General features: G+C 34.2%; 1 protein-coding gene across 2 annotated transcripts in view; it reads right to left on the reverse strand.

Annotated features, from left to right (window-relative positions):
- The window catches only part of CNTNAP2 (contactin associated protein 2), a 1715168-nt gene that overhangs the window by 1136063 nt on the left and 562689 nt on the right, over positions 1 to 16416 (reverse strand). For both annotated transcript variants that reach the window (XM_045565113.1, XM_045565114.1), the window contains one exon: positions 4671 to 4864. In XM_045565113.1, coding sequence (XP_045421069.1) covers positions 4671 to 4864 — 194 coding nt within the window. The remainder of the gene's footprint in view (positions 1 to 4670; positions 4865 to 16416) is intronic.

Here is a 16416-nt window from a genome sequence, read left to right on the forward strand (position 1 = left end):
CTTTACTTACATAATCTCACTTAAATCTCCCAATACATACTATTTCCATTTCTCAGAATAGGAACTTAAGGCACAGAGAAATAAAGTCACATCTCCAAGTTTATTTAAAAAAATAAACTAAATGAACTGAAAAACTTGAATTCAGACCTTTTCATCAGACCTTCGTATTTGGCTTTTACTTGCCAAACAACTAATTATAGTCCAATCTAAAGGGATGTTTTGATAATTTTTATTTTATAGATATTACTTGCTGGAATATTTGCTTTAAAAAAAGTAGAGAACACATGTTGTAGCTATTGACTTGATATTCAGAAAATCAAAACATTTATATGTTCATTGGCCATTTGTCTATCTTCTTTCAAAAAGTATAATGAACACTTTCTGGGTGGTGGGCATACTTGTAAACTTGTCTCAAGCATTACAAAAGCAAATCCTTGTGACCAAAAGAAGTCTGTACTCCCATAAGACTTTGAAATAAAAAACAAAGTAACAAATGAATCTGCTAACTCCTGTACTTTCTAGATTTTTGAAATGTTTTAAATTTATTGAAACAGTATCATGTAGTGGGAAAAGCATTTAAGCAACGAAGAGAGCCGTGTTTTTAAAGTTCTTGCAAATAAACATTCTATTTGTTATTAGAGAATATGAACTTATGTAACCCTAAATATTCTTGTATCTAACTATGTAATATAAATCCATTAAAACATTTCTGTTCTGTAGGATTCTCCATCTAATAGATGCAGTGTTAACTAATCTTAGTATGATACCTGCTTACTATAAACTAAACGGATCATAACTGGTTTAAAAGAAATAATCGGAAATATATGAGCATTTTTCATCATTAAAAAATTTTAAAAGGAAAAACGGTGTTCACATTACTGATAAATTTATACTATGTTTGTAGTAGTATATAACTATGTAGTATTAATATGTAGTATTTGTACTAGCCTACAAAATAACAATGGTGCATAAACAAGGCACTCACTATTAATACTCCAATTTCCTATTTTGGCTCTGAATATCTGCATTCAAAATACAGTAATTGAATTGCCCAAGGAAAACTGAATGCAACCTCTTAGCAAAAATCTGCTGGAATTCATATTTAATGTAATGCTTAATAGACTTTTGATAAGAAGTGCTTATACTAAATATTTTCTCTCTCTCCAATAGATTATACTTAAGACCAGAAAACACCTCAAGAGAAGTATGCAAATTAGAATTTGTAGAATATGTAAATGTGATGGGGTTGTTTTGGGCAATTTTACCAATATGCACATATTTTCCTTTTACATCGGAAAAGAAGTTCTAAATAGAGGAAATGGCATTATGGATAAAGTATAAAGGATTATATTATGTTGACTAGTTAAGCACATTTAGCAACTCACATCTTTAAATATTCAGACAATTCATTCTTTAGAAATCTTTTCAAGAACATTTTTATTCTATAACTAAGATTCATGGCTTTGAAATCTTGTGAAACTGTCATAATTCGCATCTCTATGACTTGTTCTTTGCTTATTTTATTATCCAATAGTGATAAAATAACTCAAAATATACAGATGAACACTTAAGAATATTATAATGAAATTAATCACTGTCTATTTTCCCAACAATTATAGAAAAAAAAAACCACTGACATTTGTTAAAAATTATGTTCATGTGATTAAATGTATATTACCATCCATACTTCTCAGGTAACTGATCATTATAGAAATGGATAGGAAAAACAATATCAAAACTATATCAAACTTTACATCTTATAAGATGTTGTACATCTAAAAGCCATCCAATCTTATCTATATCAGAATTCTCTTTTAAGTCCAGTATAGATAATGTTAAGTAATAGATTAAAAATCTAATATTTAATCAACAGTTTTAACAAACTTAAGCCTCGAAAGTACTTTTTGTTGATTCAAATGCTAAATTTTAATCACTTAATGCACGTTAAGACATAAGCTCTAAAGTACTCAAGAATTTTTAGTAGTCAATGAACTTTATCTCTTTTAGAACATATCAAAGGACTATTTTTTGCATTAAGCAAGGATTAAAACATTTCTGTCACAGATTATTAAAATAATTTAATCATTATGTTGCAGGCTTATTGGCACTTAAATATATTTTGCAATATTTAGATTGTCTCTCAAACTTGTTTTGATTTTTGAAATTTTATAATTAGCTCACTACAGTTTCCTCCAGAAATAATCACTCATCCGTCATCACACAGCATACTGATTTCTAATGAGAAACCTGTGATTTGAAAGGAGTACACAAAACGAACACAAAGTAGAAGACAATAGAAATTCACCATTTATCACCATAAGAAAAGGTTGAGAGCCTTGTATGAAGACCTGGCTTACCTGCACAATTTGTGATATTTTCACTGCATGACGGCCTAGTCTCCCTGACTCAACCATTGGTATTCTATGTAACACCAACAGTCAGTCCCAGCCACCCTGAAAAACTGTAGCCTCTTTAGCCCTTTTAAGTTATGTCTCTGCAATTAGTCATGCTGTTAAGCATCTGATAAAGTTCAAGCATTTTAGCAGCCATCTTTATTACTACCTTAGTATATTACGATAGGAGAGCATTTGAACACACTCTTAATTTTGACATGAAGACTTTACAAAACCAGAAATGTGAACAACGGTTTTGAGTCTGACTTGTATCACAAATAATTTGATCTTAGGTTAGAAACTACAGAGAGTTAGAAAATAATGAGTGCTGTGTTGGAAGAGTTTGTGATCTAAGCCTTAATTATTATTATTATTATATTTTGAGACAGAGTCTCACTTTGTTGCCTGGGTTAGAGTGCCTTGGCATCAGCCTTGCTCACAGCAACCTCAAACTCCTGGGCTCAAGCAATCCCCCTGCCTCAGCCTCCCAAGTAGCTGGGACTACAGGCATGCGCCACCACGCCCGGCTCATTTTTTCTATATATATTTTTAGTTGTCCATATAATTTCTTTCCATTTTTAGTAGAGACGGGGTCTCACTCTTTCTCAGGTTGGTCTCTAACTCCTGAGCTCAAACAATCTGCCCGCCTCGGCCTCCCAGAGTGCTAGGATTACAGGCGTGAGCCACTGCACTCGGCCAAAGCCTTAATTATTTAATCTCAGTTAGTTGGCTGGTCACTTGGTCTCTCTCTCTCTCTCTCTCTCTCTGCTAAACTTTTAAGGAAGGCTCTTTATAATTTTCTATTTTACTACTGTTTGTCTCAATAAACCTCCTCCCCCATCTGCATGCTGAAAACCAATCTAAAATACGGTTCTCACTGTTGGCTGTGCTTTAGTCTCACCTGAGGAGCTTTAGAAGCCCAAAGCCCAGGTTGCACCTTAGACCAACTAAATCCAAATCTCTGGGGTGGGGGCATAGGTGTCTATGTGTTTGAAAGCTCTTTAGGTTATTCCACTGTGTATCCAGGCTTCAGAATCACTTTTCTATAAATTATGCCTGAGCCTTTGATTTATCATAATTGTGAGATGAAGACTTTTCATAAAGAGGCATTTTCCACTATATACAAACATTATACATCCTAATATACAAACATTCTTGCCATACAATTATGACTTGAAAGGAGTTATTTCTAAAGCACTACTGTGGCAGAATGTTATATCCTTATTTCACATGATAGCTACTATCATTAGATACTGCTGTAGAGTTGAATACCCATTCCAGCTAGGAATCTTCAACTCTGTCTACTTACAAAAATTACTTGGGGACTTTCAAAATAAAAATCCTCCAAGAGTAATCTCTGGTAAGGTTGAAAACACCCAGCACTCTGCCTAATAATGTTAAAGACACAATTTAAAAAGTGAATTATTTCCTATTCTTCACCCTTTTCTCCCCCAACCCCTCTGTTCTCTCATCCTCCTCTGCTTTCTCCTCCTCTTTTCTTTCCTCTTATTCTTCTTAATATTGATCACTTAACTTGATTTTGGTTATGGCTGCTTTTTAAAATGATTAAACTAAAATAAAACCCTTAAATTTTAGTGTTAAATAATTTATTCAATTTATTATGTAGTGAATATTTGATTGAAAACATACATTTTCCAATTTAATTGTAGCACTTTAAGAGTAAATGGGTTAAACTTTATGTTCTTCTCTCATAATGAAAGAATAAAATGAATATAGATCTGTAATAAGGGTTTAAAACACTATTATAATATGGGCAATTTCTTTTCTTATCGTGTATCACTTCTACTACTTCTCTAGATTATTTTCCTCCTAATTTCAATATTTTACTCTGATTGAAGTTCTCTGTCTCCGAAAAGTTATCAATATCATTAATCATAATTTCTACTACATGATTCTGATTTTATTGGTCTGGGTGTGCCTTGCATCCATATACTTTAAAATTTCCTCAGATGATTCAAATGTAAAAGCTCAGATTGAGAACCATCACCCGTCTACAGCCATACCACCTGAAACGTGCCTGATCTTGGAAGCTAAGCAGGGTCGGGCCACTTGGAGGGGAGAACCATTGCTCTAACCATTGGATAGAGACTACAGCCTGAGGAAACTTACCTCAATCATCAAGGATGGATAAATAGTTTCCTAGTGGTTTTCAATAGATAGATATGGACAACTGCATACAGCTCAGTGAATCCTTTACACCATTGTCAAATGTTCGCAACCCAATTCTGTGTCTTTGCATTTCTGACAATGACTTACCCAGATATTCCCATCTTGATGATAGGGTTTCCAATTTCTCCCTGTGTCACTGTAGAGCATCCGGTATTGGGTCACCCAATCTGAGCTGCTGTATCTGCCTTGAGTTGCAATGGCACTGATCTGCCTCCGGTTGCCAAAGTCAACCTGAAGCCATTGATAATGGTCACTGTCTGATGGAGACCATCCCCCAGCACCTGAAGAGGGTGAGACAAAAGGGATAAATGAAAATTTAAATTTGAACTTGTACAACTGACAATGGATTATTCCACATCTCTTAATTGGCCTTGGCAGTACTGTATTTCACAGATATATTATGAAATGTCCTTTTTAGATGCTGCTGGGACTTCAAGTAATATTCTTCCAGCTGGGTAACACTGATTCTTTAACCTCTTTATGGTGTAATTATGTGCTCATTTTCTTCTGAGCAAATGTCTTCATAATTTCTCAATTAGATCTTATTAGTACATGTCAAGGCCTAATTGGCTGAGGGTTGATCAATTTACCATGAACTCGTCAGCTAAAATCATGAGCAAAAAATATGTAACTATCTAATTTCTTTCTCTTCATGTAAGGTTTTACCTTTTAATAAATTATAAATGAAACAAAAAATAATCATATTTAACTCCAAAACATATTTTGCCTTCAGCAGTTCAGAGTTCAGAGAATCTTAGTACTTCTTAAGATGAGGCCTATTCATACATTAAACTCCTATACTCATGAAAACTAAGATATATAGGAAATTAGGCAATATGTTTATTATCAGATATACAATCAATGTCTCTTAGTAACTGTATCTCTAGGAAAATAATTTGAATTACTAAAGTTAAACTCCTTTTGGTAAAATATTAATATAATAATTGGCAAACAGTAAAAATGTACAAACATTTGTTAGAAAAAAGGCACTGATCAGAAGAACTCTCAATTTATAGTAATATTTAGAATAACTCCAGCTGCACACAAAATAAGTTACAGAAAATATGGCATAATGCTTAGTGCTAAGAGGCACTATAATATTTTTGGGTGAGTTCAGCTACTAAAGGTAATGAATGATAGAAAAGTATCCAATAAATTATCCAATGTACAGTATATAAAAATATATGCACCACTTTTAAATAAGGAATATAAAGACTGACAAAATAATTTATTCTATGAGGACTCTCAAAATAAAAATAATTTCTGAATTATCACACACATACCCTTCATTTAACAATCTTTGCATGTTATTTCTGCTTATTTCTGCTTAAAGCTATGATGAAATAGCTCTCTAAACAATTTCAAAACTGACAAAATATATAAAATAACTGTTTTTAGGAACTGGATATAGGCAGTGTAGGACCCTGATCCACAAGACAAGACAAATAAGTAAGTTGAGCCATGCCAACTTCCTAGCTGCCTGTTTCATTTCTTGATCATGGCACATGGAAAAGGATGCCAAACACAGTACAGCATGATCACTGGGATGGAGACAGATCAGATTTCAAAGCTACTGATGAAACTGGATTTGTAGGACAGAGTCCCAAAGAGAGGGTAGCAGTGTGGAGAAAGAGCTCTGGAAATCCACATGGGGCTTACCAATGAGTCTCTGGAGTATAGACTCTGGATCAACACTATGTTGTGTATTTGCAGATCAAGACTTTACAACACCAGGTAAAGGGAATTCTGGAATAAACAACAACTAGAGATTGCACAATGCCAGGAGAAATTTGATTTCAGACTGGACAAGACTGAGATACCTTGTTGAACAACCCCAGGCATTTAGTAGACATCCCAAGAAAGATCATGCATTAGAAGTAGGGACAGTTTAGTCCTAAAAACAAAAACGGCACCTCTGGACATACCTGAACAAAGATTAACAAAAAAGATCAATCTGCCCTACAAATAAATTAACTCCTTCCTTGAATAAAACTCAACACTCCACTAGGAAAGGCCATGGAAGCATAGAAACTAAACAGTGCATACATAACATCCAGTATAAAATTTTTAAAAATATATACTAAACATTTGGAGAAGAAAATATGACTCAGAACCAGATACAGAAATCAATCAGTAGAAATGGACTCAAAGATAAGAGATAATGAAGACCAGAACTTTAAAATAGCCATTATAAATTAGTTCAATTCTTTAAAAGAAAACATAAATACTGAAGAAACAAATCCAAAATATTCATGGAGAAAAGAAACAACAAAAGAGAACAAATGGACATTTTAGAACTAAAAATTACATCTGAAATAAAAAAAATGGATGGGTTTAAGAGCAGATTAGGCACAGAAGAAAACATTAATGTACTAGAATATAGGGTCATATAAACCATTCAAATTGAAGCTCAGAGAGGAAAAAAAGACATAAAAAATTAACAGTACTTCAGTAAGCTTGTGGGACACTAATAGCTACCCTAATAATCATGAAAATAGAGTCCTAAATGCAGAAAAGGTAGAGATTGGGGCAGAAAAAGCTACATTTGAAGCCAACATCATAACAAATGGGGAAAAGTTGAAAGCATTTCCACTTAGAACTGGAACAAGGATGCCCACTGTCACCACTTCTATTCAACATATTGCTGGAGGGTCCTAGCCAGAGCAGTCTGGTAAGATAAAGAAGTTAAGGGTATTCAAATGGTGAAAAAGCAGGTGAAAAAGAGTAAAATTATCTCTTTGATGATGATATGATCTTATATCTAGAAAGTTCAAAAGATTCTGCCAAGAGACTCCTGGAATTGATCAACAAATTCAGCAAAATCTCAGGTTACAAAATTAATGTACACAAATCAGCAGCATTCTTATACACCAAAAACAGTCAAGCTGAGAATCAAATCAAGACTCAATACCTTTCACAATAGCTAGAAAGAAAATAAAATACCTAGGAATATATTTAACCAAGGAGGTGAAAGGTCTCTATAAAGAGAACTATGAATCATGCAGGAAGAAAATTGCAGATGATGTAACCAAATGGAAAAACATACCATGCTCATGGATTGGCAAAATCAACATTGTTAAAATGTCTATACTACCCAAAGTAATTTATAGATTTAATGTAATGTAATCCCCAATAAAATACCAATGTCGTCTTTCACAGATCTAGAAAACATAATTCTATGCTTCCTTTGGAACCTGAAAAGAGTTTGGATAGCTAAAGTCACCTTAAGCAAAAGGAACAAATCTGGAGGCATCATGTTACCAGACTTTTAACTATACTACAAGGCTATAGTAACCAAAACAGCATGGTACTGGCACAAAATAGAGACATAGACCAATGGAACAGAACAGAGAACCCAGATTTAAAATCATTCCCATATTGCCATCTGATCTTTGACAAAACAGACAATATACGCTGGGGAAAAGAATCCCTATTTAATAAATGGTGGTGGGAAAATTGGATAGCCACATGTAGAAGATTAAAATAGGATTCACCTCTCTCACTGCTCACTAACATTAATTCAAGATGAATAACTGACTTTAACCTAAAACATGAAACCATAAGCATTCTAGAAGAAAATGTTGGAAAAACTCTTCTAGATATTGGCTTAGGAAAAGAATTTATGAAGAAGGACCCAATGGCAATCACAGCAGCAACAAAAATAAATACATGGAATTTGATTAAATTAAAAAGTTTCTCCACAGCTAAAGAAACAATCAAGAGAGTGAATAAACAACATATAGAATGGGAGAAAATATTCACATGCTATACATACAATAAGAACTGATAACCAGAATCTATGAAGAACTCAAGCAAATCAGAAAGAAAAAAAATCAAACAACCCCATTAAAAAGTGGGCAGAAGACAAGAACAGAAGATTTTCAAAAGAAGATAGACTTATGGCTCATAAGCCATATGAAAAAATGCTCAACATCACTAATAATCAGGGAAGTGCAAATCAAAACCACAATGAGGTATCATCCAACCCCAGTGAGAATGGCTTTTATCAAAAAGTCCTTAAACAACAGATGCTGGTGTGGATGCAGGGAGAAAGGAACACTTATACAGTGTTGGTGGGACTGCAAACTAGTACAACCTCTATGGAAAATAGTATGGAGACTCCCAGAAGAACTAAAAGTAGACCTACAAATTTAAATTCTGTCCATTTCGCTATATCTAAATTATATCACAAAAACATTTAGAAAAGATTTAAGCATATTGTGTGTATATGCTACATATGTGCTATCTATAGAATGCATGTGGACTACATAATAACTACTTAGTCTCTAGTATCGTGGCTTCAGTACATACTTTTACAAGAATAATCTTTTTGAAATGCAAATTTTATATTTAATCCCTGCTCCATATCTTTCAATTGATCCTCATTGCCTCCAGAAATAAGCCCCTCACACCTCCACACAAAAAAGACATACCTGAAGTACAATGTCTACACACTCATACATCCTGTCTTAACTTGGCCTGGTAAATTTATATTTCTTGTTCATGTGTCAGTATGCACACTTCAAATATCACCTCCTGCAGTGGGTGCAGTGATGTACCATTCAGGTCTTCCATTATGACAGGAAAACTCATTTAGCTCAGCCAACTGGAGTGCTGCAAGCATACAGTAATTAGCTGTGTTTTTCTTCAGGAATTTTCTGGATTAAAAAGAGACACTTTACCCAAGATTATGCCCCTTTATAGGGTTGTGCCAATGCAATGACTGGTCAACCTGGGTCTTTGAAGGGCCAACACCCTGCCCCAAATTGTGGAATCTCTAAAGTCTAAGAGTCCCTGAAGGACTGATAAAGACTTCTATGAGACTGTCTGGCACCTAAACTTCTCCCTCCAACTATTTTCTGTTGTGTTCCTTTGCTTTCCACAGGTTTTCATCCCCAAAGCGCTCCCCAATTAACTTCCCACATGCTATTCTCCAACTCAGAATTTGGATCCCGGAGAATCCCGCCTGCAATACCTCCTTGGGACCACTTACTGATAATCTGCTCACTAACAATGAGTTAGTTGTACCTGCTTTGTAATTTGTATGTTATTTCTATGCTGTTTTCTTCCTATTGTAGTGTCTAATATACCCTATAGACATATATTTTCCCCATATTGTACGTAGAATTCTGTAGAAGTTTGGAGGAGCTATAGATCAATTTTTAAGATAACGTATACTCAATCATTGAGAGATAATAAATATAGTTTCTTTACTGTTATATATACTGTTCTAAACCTTGAAAAAATTTTATAGCCAATTTTATAGGAAGTTCTATCGATCTATTACTCAAAGAAACAGGCTTATTTGGTGAACTAAGTCAATAAACATTTAATACAATGAAGTAAGAGGTAGAAATATGTTCAATTGATTGTTTGGTGAAATCTAGAATATTTTCTTAAGTATTTCTAATGAATACTCCAGAATAAATTTTCTTAAACTACCCTTTTTTTTGCATTATAATATTTCAATAAGTAGACAATCAACATATAGTTACTTAATCCCATTTATCTCATTACTTCTAAAAGAATGTAATTTATTGTCAACTCTAAGGAAAGCAAAAATCTAAAAGCAAGAGAAATATAAGTTTATTCCTTAGCTAAAGTACATGTGGAGAGAATACTGCAGTGATTAACCTCAAGGGAGGGCAAAAGTCAGGCTTTCATGAGGAACATGGTAAAACGATCGATGAAAAGTTTCCTGTTTCCCTTTGATCTATCAAGCAATGCTATTTGAGGAACTTGATTACTTTGTTTACTTGGCTTGTGAAATGTGTAACCTCTATTGATCCAAAGATTAAGAATGATGCCTGTTTCATCACAAAAACCTCTGGAAAATGGTGTATAGGGGAGCAAAATTGTTTCCAATGTGTTGTAGCTGCTCAAAGAAAAGTGAGTGGAAGTTGAAGACCAGGTGGAGGAGGTAGACACGTTGAATAGTCATAAACTATTAATTTCTAAGAACAGTTAAGAAGAACTTTTATCTATAGACAATAGATCCAAAAATATCTAGTAAATAACTAGGATATTGTTGGAGTAACTTGAAGATGTATACTTACTATACACCTCTTACTATTCCCTAAACAATAAGGATGCTGTTCCTTTACTCCCCACCCTTCTTCTCCCTCCCTCTCTCCCTTTTCTCCCCTTCCCCTATCCCTCCTTTTCCCTTTCTTACTCCTTCTCTCTCTCTCTCTCACACACATACAAATTCCTCCCCTGTGTGTGTGCATGCAGAGTGTGTGCACCTGTGTGTGTGTGTGTGTGTGTGTGTGTGTGCTGTAAAGATACATAGTGTTTGTATTCTAGACACCCATTCAATTTGCATTCCTAGGGTGATAAATTATAATTGAGAACCCAAAGAAATGGGTGAAACTAGTACTCTGAATAGATAAACCAATACTCTGAACTAATCATACAGTTATTTTTGCTTTGTAATTTGTAAATCAGTAAGTATGAGAGCAAAGAATTTGGTGGGTGAGAGGTCACAGAGCTCCTTTTCTAGTAATTAATGTCTCCTGAATAAACATGACACTCAACCTTGGTGGTTGTAACACCACCAGAGACTATCACCTTAGGTTCTAATTCAGAAGAAAATGTTGGGAAAAAATTCAATTAAGAGTAGGACTACCTTTAATAACTGGCTGAGAAATATGTATCAGATGAAAAGAATAAATTGAAAATGAGACTCCAGGCAAGATTGCATTATGAATTTAGGCTTTGAGGCCTCCTTCTGCTTCAAATATACAGTATTTTTAGATAAGATAGATAAAAAGAAAATTGAAAAGACATAGCCAGTATCAAAAATAAGATAAGTATTTCCATGCACAAGAAATGCAACCAACATGCAAAGCAATGAGTAGGGCCGAAGCTGAGGCCTGCTGGAGTCTGGGGTTCTGGGTACACACAGAGGCAGAATTAGGGAGACCAAGGCAGCTAGAGGCAGTTAACAGCAGAGGAAAGGGCTGCATGGAGAGTTAACTCTAAAGATGGGCAGGGGGCCCCCTTGAGTCTTGAGCAGAACCATGATCAGCACGTACCTGTGAAGAAATTACCCAAGGGTGGGGAAAGGACTATGTGAACCAATGGCTGCTGCTCTGCTGTACTTATCAGATGATCCCACCACCCAAACCTAGGCATTCCCCCAACAGGAAACAAAGCACATGAACATACAAAGTCTTGTAATGAATGTTCACAGAAGCATTATTTGTAATAACCCAAAGCTGGAAACAACACAGAGATCTATTAACACTGTGTGTAGGCTATTAGGTAAGAAATGTCCAATTTCCTTAAATAGTAAGTTTGATAGTTGATAACTCTTCAATTTCATGTTGACACTTCATTTTATTTTTATTATGAAGGCACATCATCATTCTTTCAAATGCATGTGATTATCTTTCAAATTTTTTTAGAGCAATTTTTGTGAAACTGTGGATAAGTCAAAAATTTGTGTTATTTTTGAATATGAGTTCCATCAAGGAACCACTGCAGCACAGACAGCTCGAAATATCAACAGAATGTTTGGGAATGAACGCACAGTACTCTGATGGTTTGAGAAGTTCCATTCTGGTGATACGAATCTTGAAAATGAGCCACGTGGGTGACCTGAGACCAAGGCGGATAATGATGAGCAGAAAGGTGCAGTGGAAACGAATCCATCTCAACCTACATGTGAATTAGCAGTAAGGTTCGATGTTACTATTAATATTCCAAAAATATTACACCATTTGAAACAAATCAGTAGGTAAAGAAGCTGGATAGATGGGTTCTGCATGAATTAAACTAGCAACAGAAAAGAAACCATCTTGACGCTTGCCTTTCTTTGCTGTCAGTACATAAAGGCACAGCATGTCTATACTATATTGTTATGTGCAATGAAAAATTGATTCTTTTTCACAATCTCAAGCATTTGGTGCAATGGTTGGACAAAAATGAAGGGCAGAAACACAGTCCAAAACCAAATATTTATCAAAAACAGCTAATGGTGTCTGTTTGGTGGTCCAGTACTGGTATTATGCACAGCTTCAGGAAACCTAGTCAATCCATTACAGTGGACGTCTACAGCAGCCAACTGGACAAAATGATGAGGATGCTTGTGATTAAGCAGCTAAGATTTGTCAATAGAGATAGACCAATCCTCTTGCAAGACAACACTCGACTGTATGGCGCACAAACTTGCTGCTCAAACTACAGAAGCTGGACTTGGAAACTCTCTGTCAACCACTGGTATTTACCAGACCTTGTACCAACTGACTGCCGCTTCTTCTGGGCTTCAGACCACTTGATGCAAGAAAAAATATTCAATTCTCAACAGGCTGTGGAAAACACCTTTCATGATTTCATCGCCACTCATTCTCCAGGCTTCTTCACTGCTGGCATCAACAAGCTACTGTTAAGATGGTAAAACCGTGTCGGTAGTTTAGGCGCATACTTTGATTAATTGAACTGCTTCTTGTTTGAGATATAATAAACTTTTGATTCAAAATGGGACATTTCATATTTAATGACCTAAAATACATCCTTGCAAGAGAATACTACTCAGCAATGAAAATGAACAAGCATTGATACACACTACAACGTGATGAATCTCAAAATAATTATGCTGGGTAAAAAGAGCCAGGGGAAAAAAACTGCATTCTGTACAATCACATTTATATACAATTCTAGAAAATACAAATCAATCTACAGAAACAAGAGCAGATCAGTAATTGCTTGAGGCTGGGTGACAAAGAGGGGTGGGGGAAGGGATTACGAGTCAGCAAAAGAAACTTCCAGGAGTGGAAGTTCAGTGGAAATGTTCATTATTTAGATTGTGGTAATGTTTTTATGGGTGTATACATTTATAAAAAATATGTCAAATTGTACAATTTATACATGTATGTATTAATGTGTATCAATTATATATCAATAAAGCTATTAAAGTTTGTAGGTGCTAACAGACAGGGAGGACAAATTGAAAACTTCAAAGATAAACCTAAGAGAAATTCCAGATTAAAACAAATCATAGAGTATAAATATCTGGAGAAATAATGATAGAACATTTTTCAAAATTAAAAAAAAGGACATGATTCCTTGAATTGAAAAGGGCCTTCTGAACAGAATTGAGAAGAATGGGTAATGTGAGCATACTATGAAAAGTGTGTTATGATGTGCAATTGAAAGTTGGTCAAAAAGAATAAGGTTGATGAAATGCAACATTTAAAGAAATAAAATTTAAACCTACACTAGAGAATTATATCATTGATAAAGAAAAAATAGTAGGTATCTTAAGACTTGCTAATAAGAGCCTGATGATGACCTCAGGTTTTATTTACAGTGGGGCATAAATAGCTGCAAGAAGTGACCTATGAGAAGTTGGATAAATATGCTTCAACCATATGTGGACACTTGTTGGAGTAGCCAGAGAAGAAAATAACATCCAATAATCAACATCTGTCATGAGTTAAAGTAGAAAAAATGGCAGTGACACAGTTATTCCTAACATATGAGTTAATTAATGCTTATATAAAATAATGTTAAAACAAAAGAACATTAAAACTATTTTTAAAAGCAAAACACAAGAAAGAAGAGGTAATATTATCAGACATTATTTAATAAAGATATAGAACTGTTTTTCTTCCATTCCTACCAACAAAGAAAATCATTTTCAAATTGTTCTGGGAGTAGTAAAACTATTAACTGAGTATAGGGGATTACCTCCTGAGACAAGTCAGGACATAATAAGAGAGACACAGCTGCTTTAACTTTGTAAAGCATTCAAATTCACATTATATCCCAAAGGACTAGCATTATTCATAAATGTAATCTTAGCTTCCCTGAATATTTATCAAAGGAGGTGCCAGAAAAGAAATGATAGGCAAAAACAAAAAGCAAATTTTAAAAACAAGGGAATAGGTAAGTCTGGGAAATATAGACAAGAGAGTTCTCCTTCAAAATCTCTCATGTGAGTTGGGAAGGGTTAGGGAAGAAAGCTAAATGGGGAGCTGTCAACAGTGGAAGTGGTGTTGGTGGGTTTTAAGAATTTCTTTTTTTAAATCAAGTTCTTGTTTAATAGAACAGAATAAATTACACAGACATATCTCAAACTTTAATTATAAAAAAGCATCTGGCAAAATCTCTGACAAGTGTAAAATGGTAAAATGTGGGCTGGGAGATAACAGTTTTAGGGTAAATTAGAAAATGGCTAATAGTCATGCCCCAAAAATGTTGATTAATGATGATGTCAGCTCAAAGAGAGCTCCCTAATGATGACCACAGGCTTTAGTCCTGTTTACTGTCATTTTTAATATTTTTATTATCTAAGGCATGGGAGACATGCTTATGAAATTTGTCAATTATATAAAGCTGGAAAAGAAATCTAATAGGAGAACTAACTGAATTATGATGCAAAATGTTCTTGAGTGGCTAAAAACTTGAATCTGTACCAGCACAATTTGTTTTAACATCAATAATAAGATACTCATTTTGAAGAAATGAATTATCAACTCCATGATTAAAGGTGTATAATGCTTAGAATACACACACAAAAAAAAAATAGAAAAAATGATCAAATCACAAGCATACAGATAGTATCAGAAATTATCACAAAAAGAACATAATCAAATCTATAAAGAAATCATTGCCAGCAATCCACAAACTCTCCTTGTTTCCTGTTCCTGAATGGCTACCTCTTTCCTCCCCAGTGAACTGTCCCAGAGATTCATCAATCTGGTTCCATTTAGCAGTAGATTACTCATTTTCTGCACTGCCTAATTTTACATTATATAATATACTCCTCTTTATCCATCTAATGTTGGACACGGGAATGTTTCCAATTTTGGAGCTATTATAAATAATGCTATCAACATTCTTGTTTATGTTTGGAGCACTTATATGTGCATTTATGTTGGGTTTATGTCCAGAAGAGGAATTCTGCATTCTACAATTGACATTTTCAACTGTCAATTTTGCCGGTCCCTCACTAGTCCCCCGTAATGTCATGAGAGTTTTTGTCATTCTATATTCTTGCCAAAACTTGGTATTGTTATCTCTTTTTTGTTTTTTAAGTTTACTTTAGACATTTCTGGCTCATTGTGAGCTTAATTTGCATTTTCCTATTAATTACCCTTATTCTGTTGATACTGAAAACTTACTAAAGCTATTATAAATTAGTATGTAAGTGTTACTGATGCAAGAATAAACAGACAAATTTAACAAAATATAGATTCCTGAAACAAAACTACATCTGTACATTAGCACTTGACTTATGACAGAGGTAGCATAGCAACAGAGTAGAAAAAGAACAAATTTTTTTCATTAATACATTCAGGGTCACTTGCATATACACATGGGAAAAAGTGAAATGTGGCTCTCCCCTATATTACACTCAAAAATCAAGTTTGAAATGTGTAGATCAAATTGTAAAACACAGAACATTAAAGATTCTAAAAGATAACATAGGGAAATAGCATCATATTTTTGTGATTGAGAAAGACTTCTTAAAGAGGATTCAAAAAGCACTAACTATACAGGAAAAAATAGATTATATCAGAGAGTATTGATAATCAAAAGACATTAATAAGAGAGTGAAACAGCTAACCATAGATTGAGAGAAGATATTTCTAAACATACAATCAACCAAATATTAATTTCCAAAATATATAAACAAGTCTTACAAATCAATAAGAAACAACACAATTAAAAATGGCAAAGACTTTAACAGGCAGTAGCAAAGAAGTGCTATAAGCTATAAAAATATGAAAAAGTACTCAACCTCATAGGACCAACCTTTTAAGAGATACAGTTAAAAAACTAAGAATGCTCAAGAAGAATAATCAGAATTATGAGGGAACTTAAT

This window comes from Lemur catta, chromosome 11 (assembly GCF_020740605.2).
Source record: "Lemur catta isolate mLemCat1 chromosome 11, mLemCat1.pri, whole genome shotgun sequence".
NCBI lineage: Eukaryota > Metazoa > Chordata > Mammalia > Primates > Lemuridae > Lemur > Lemur catta.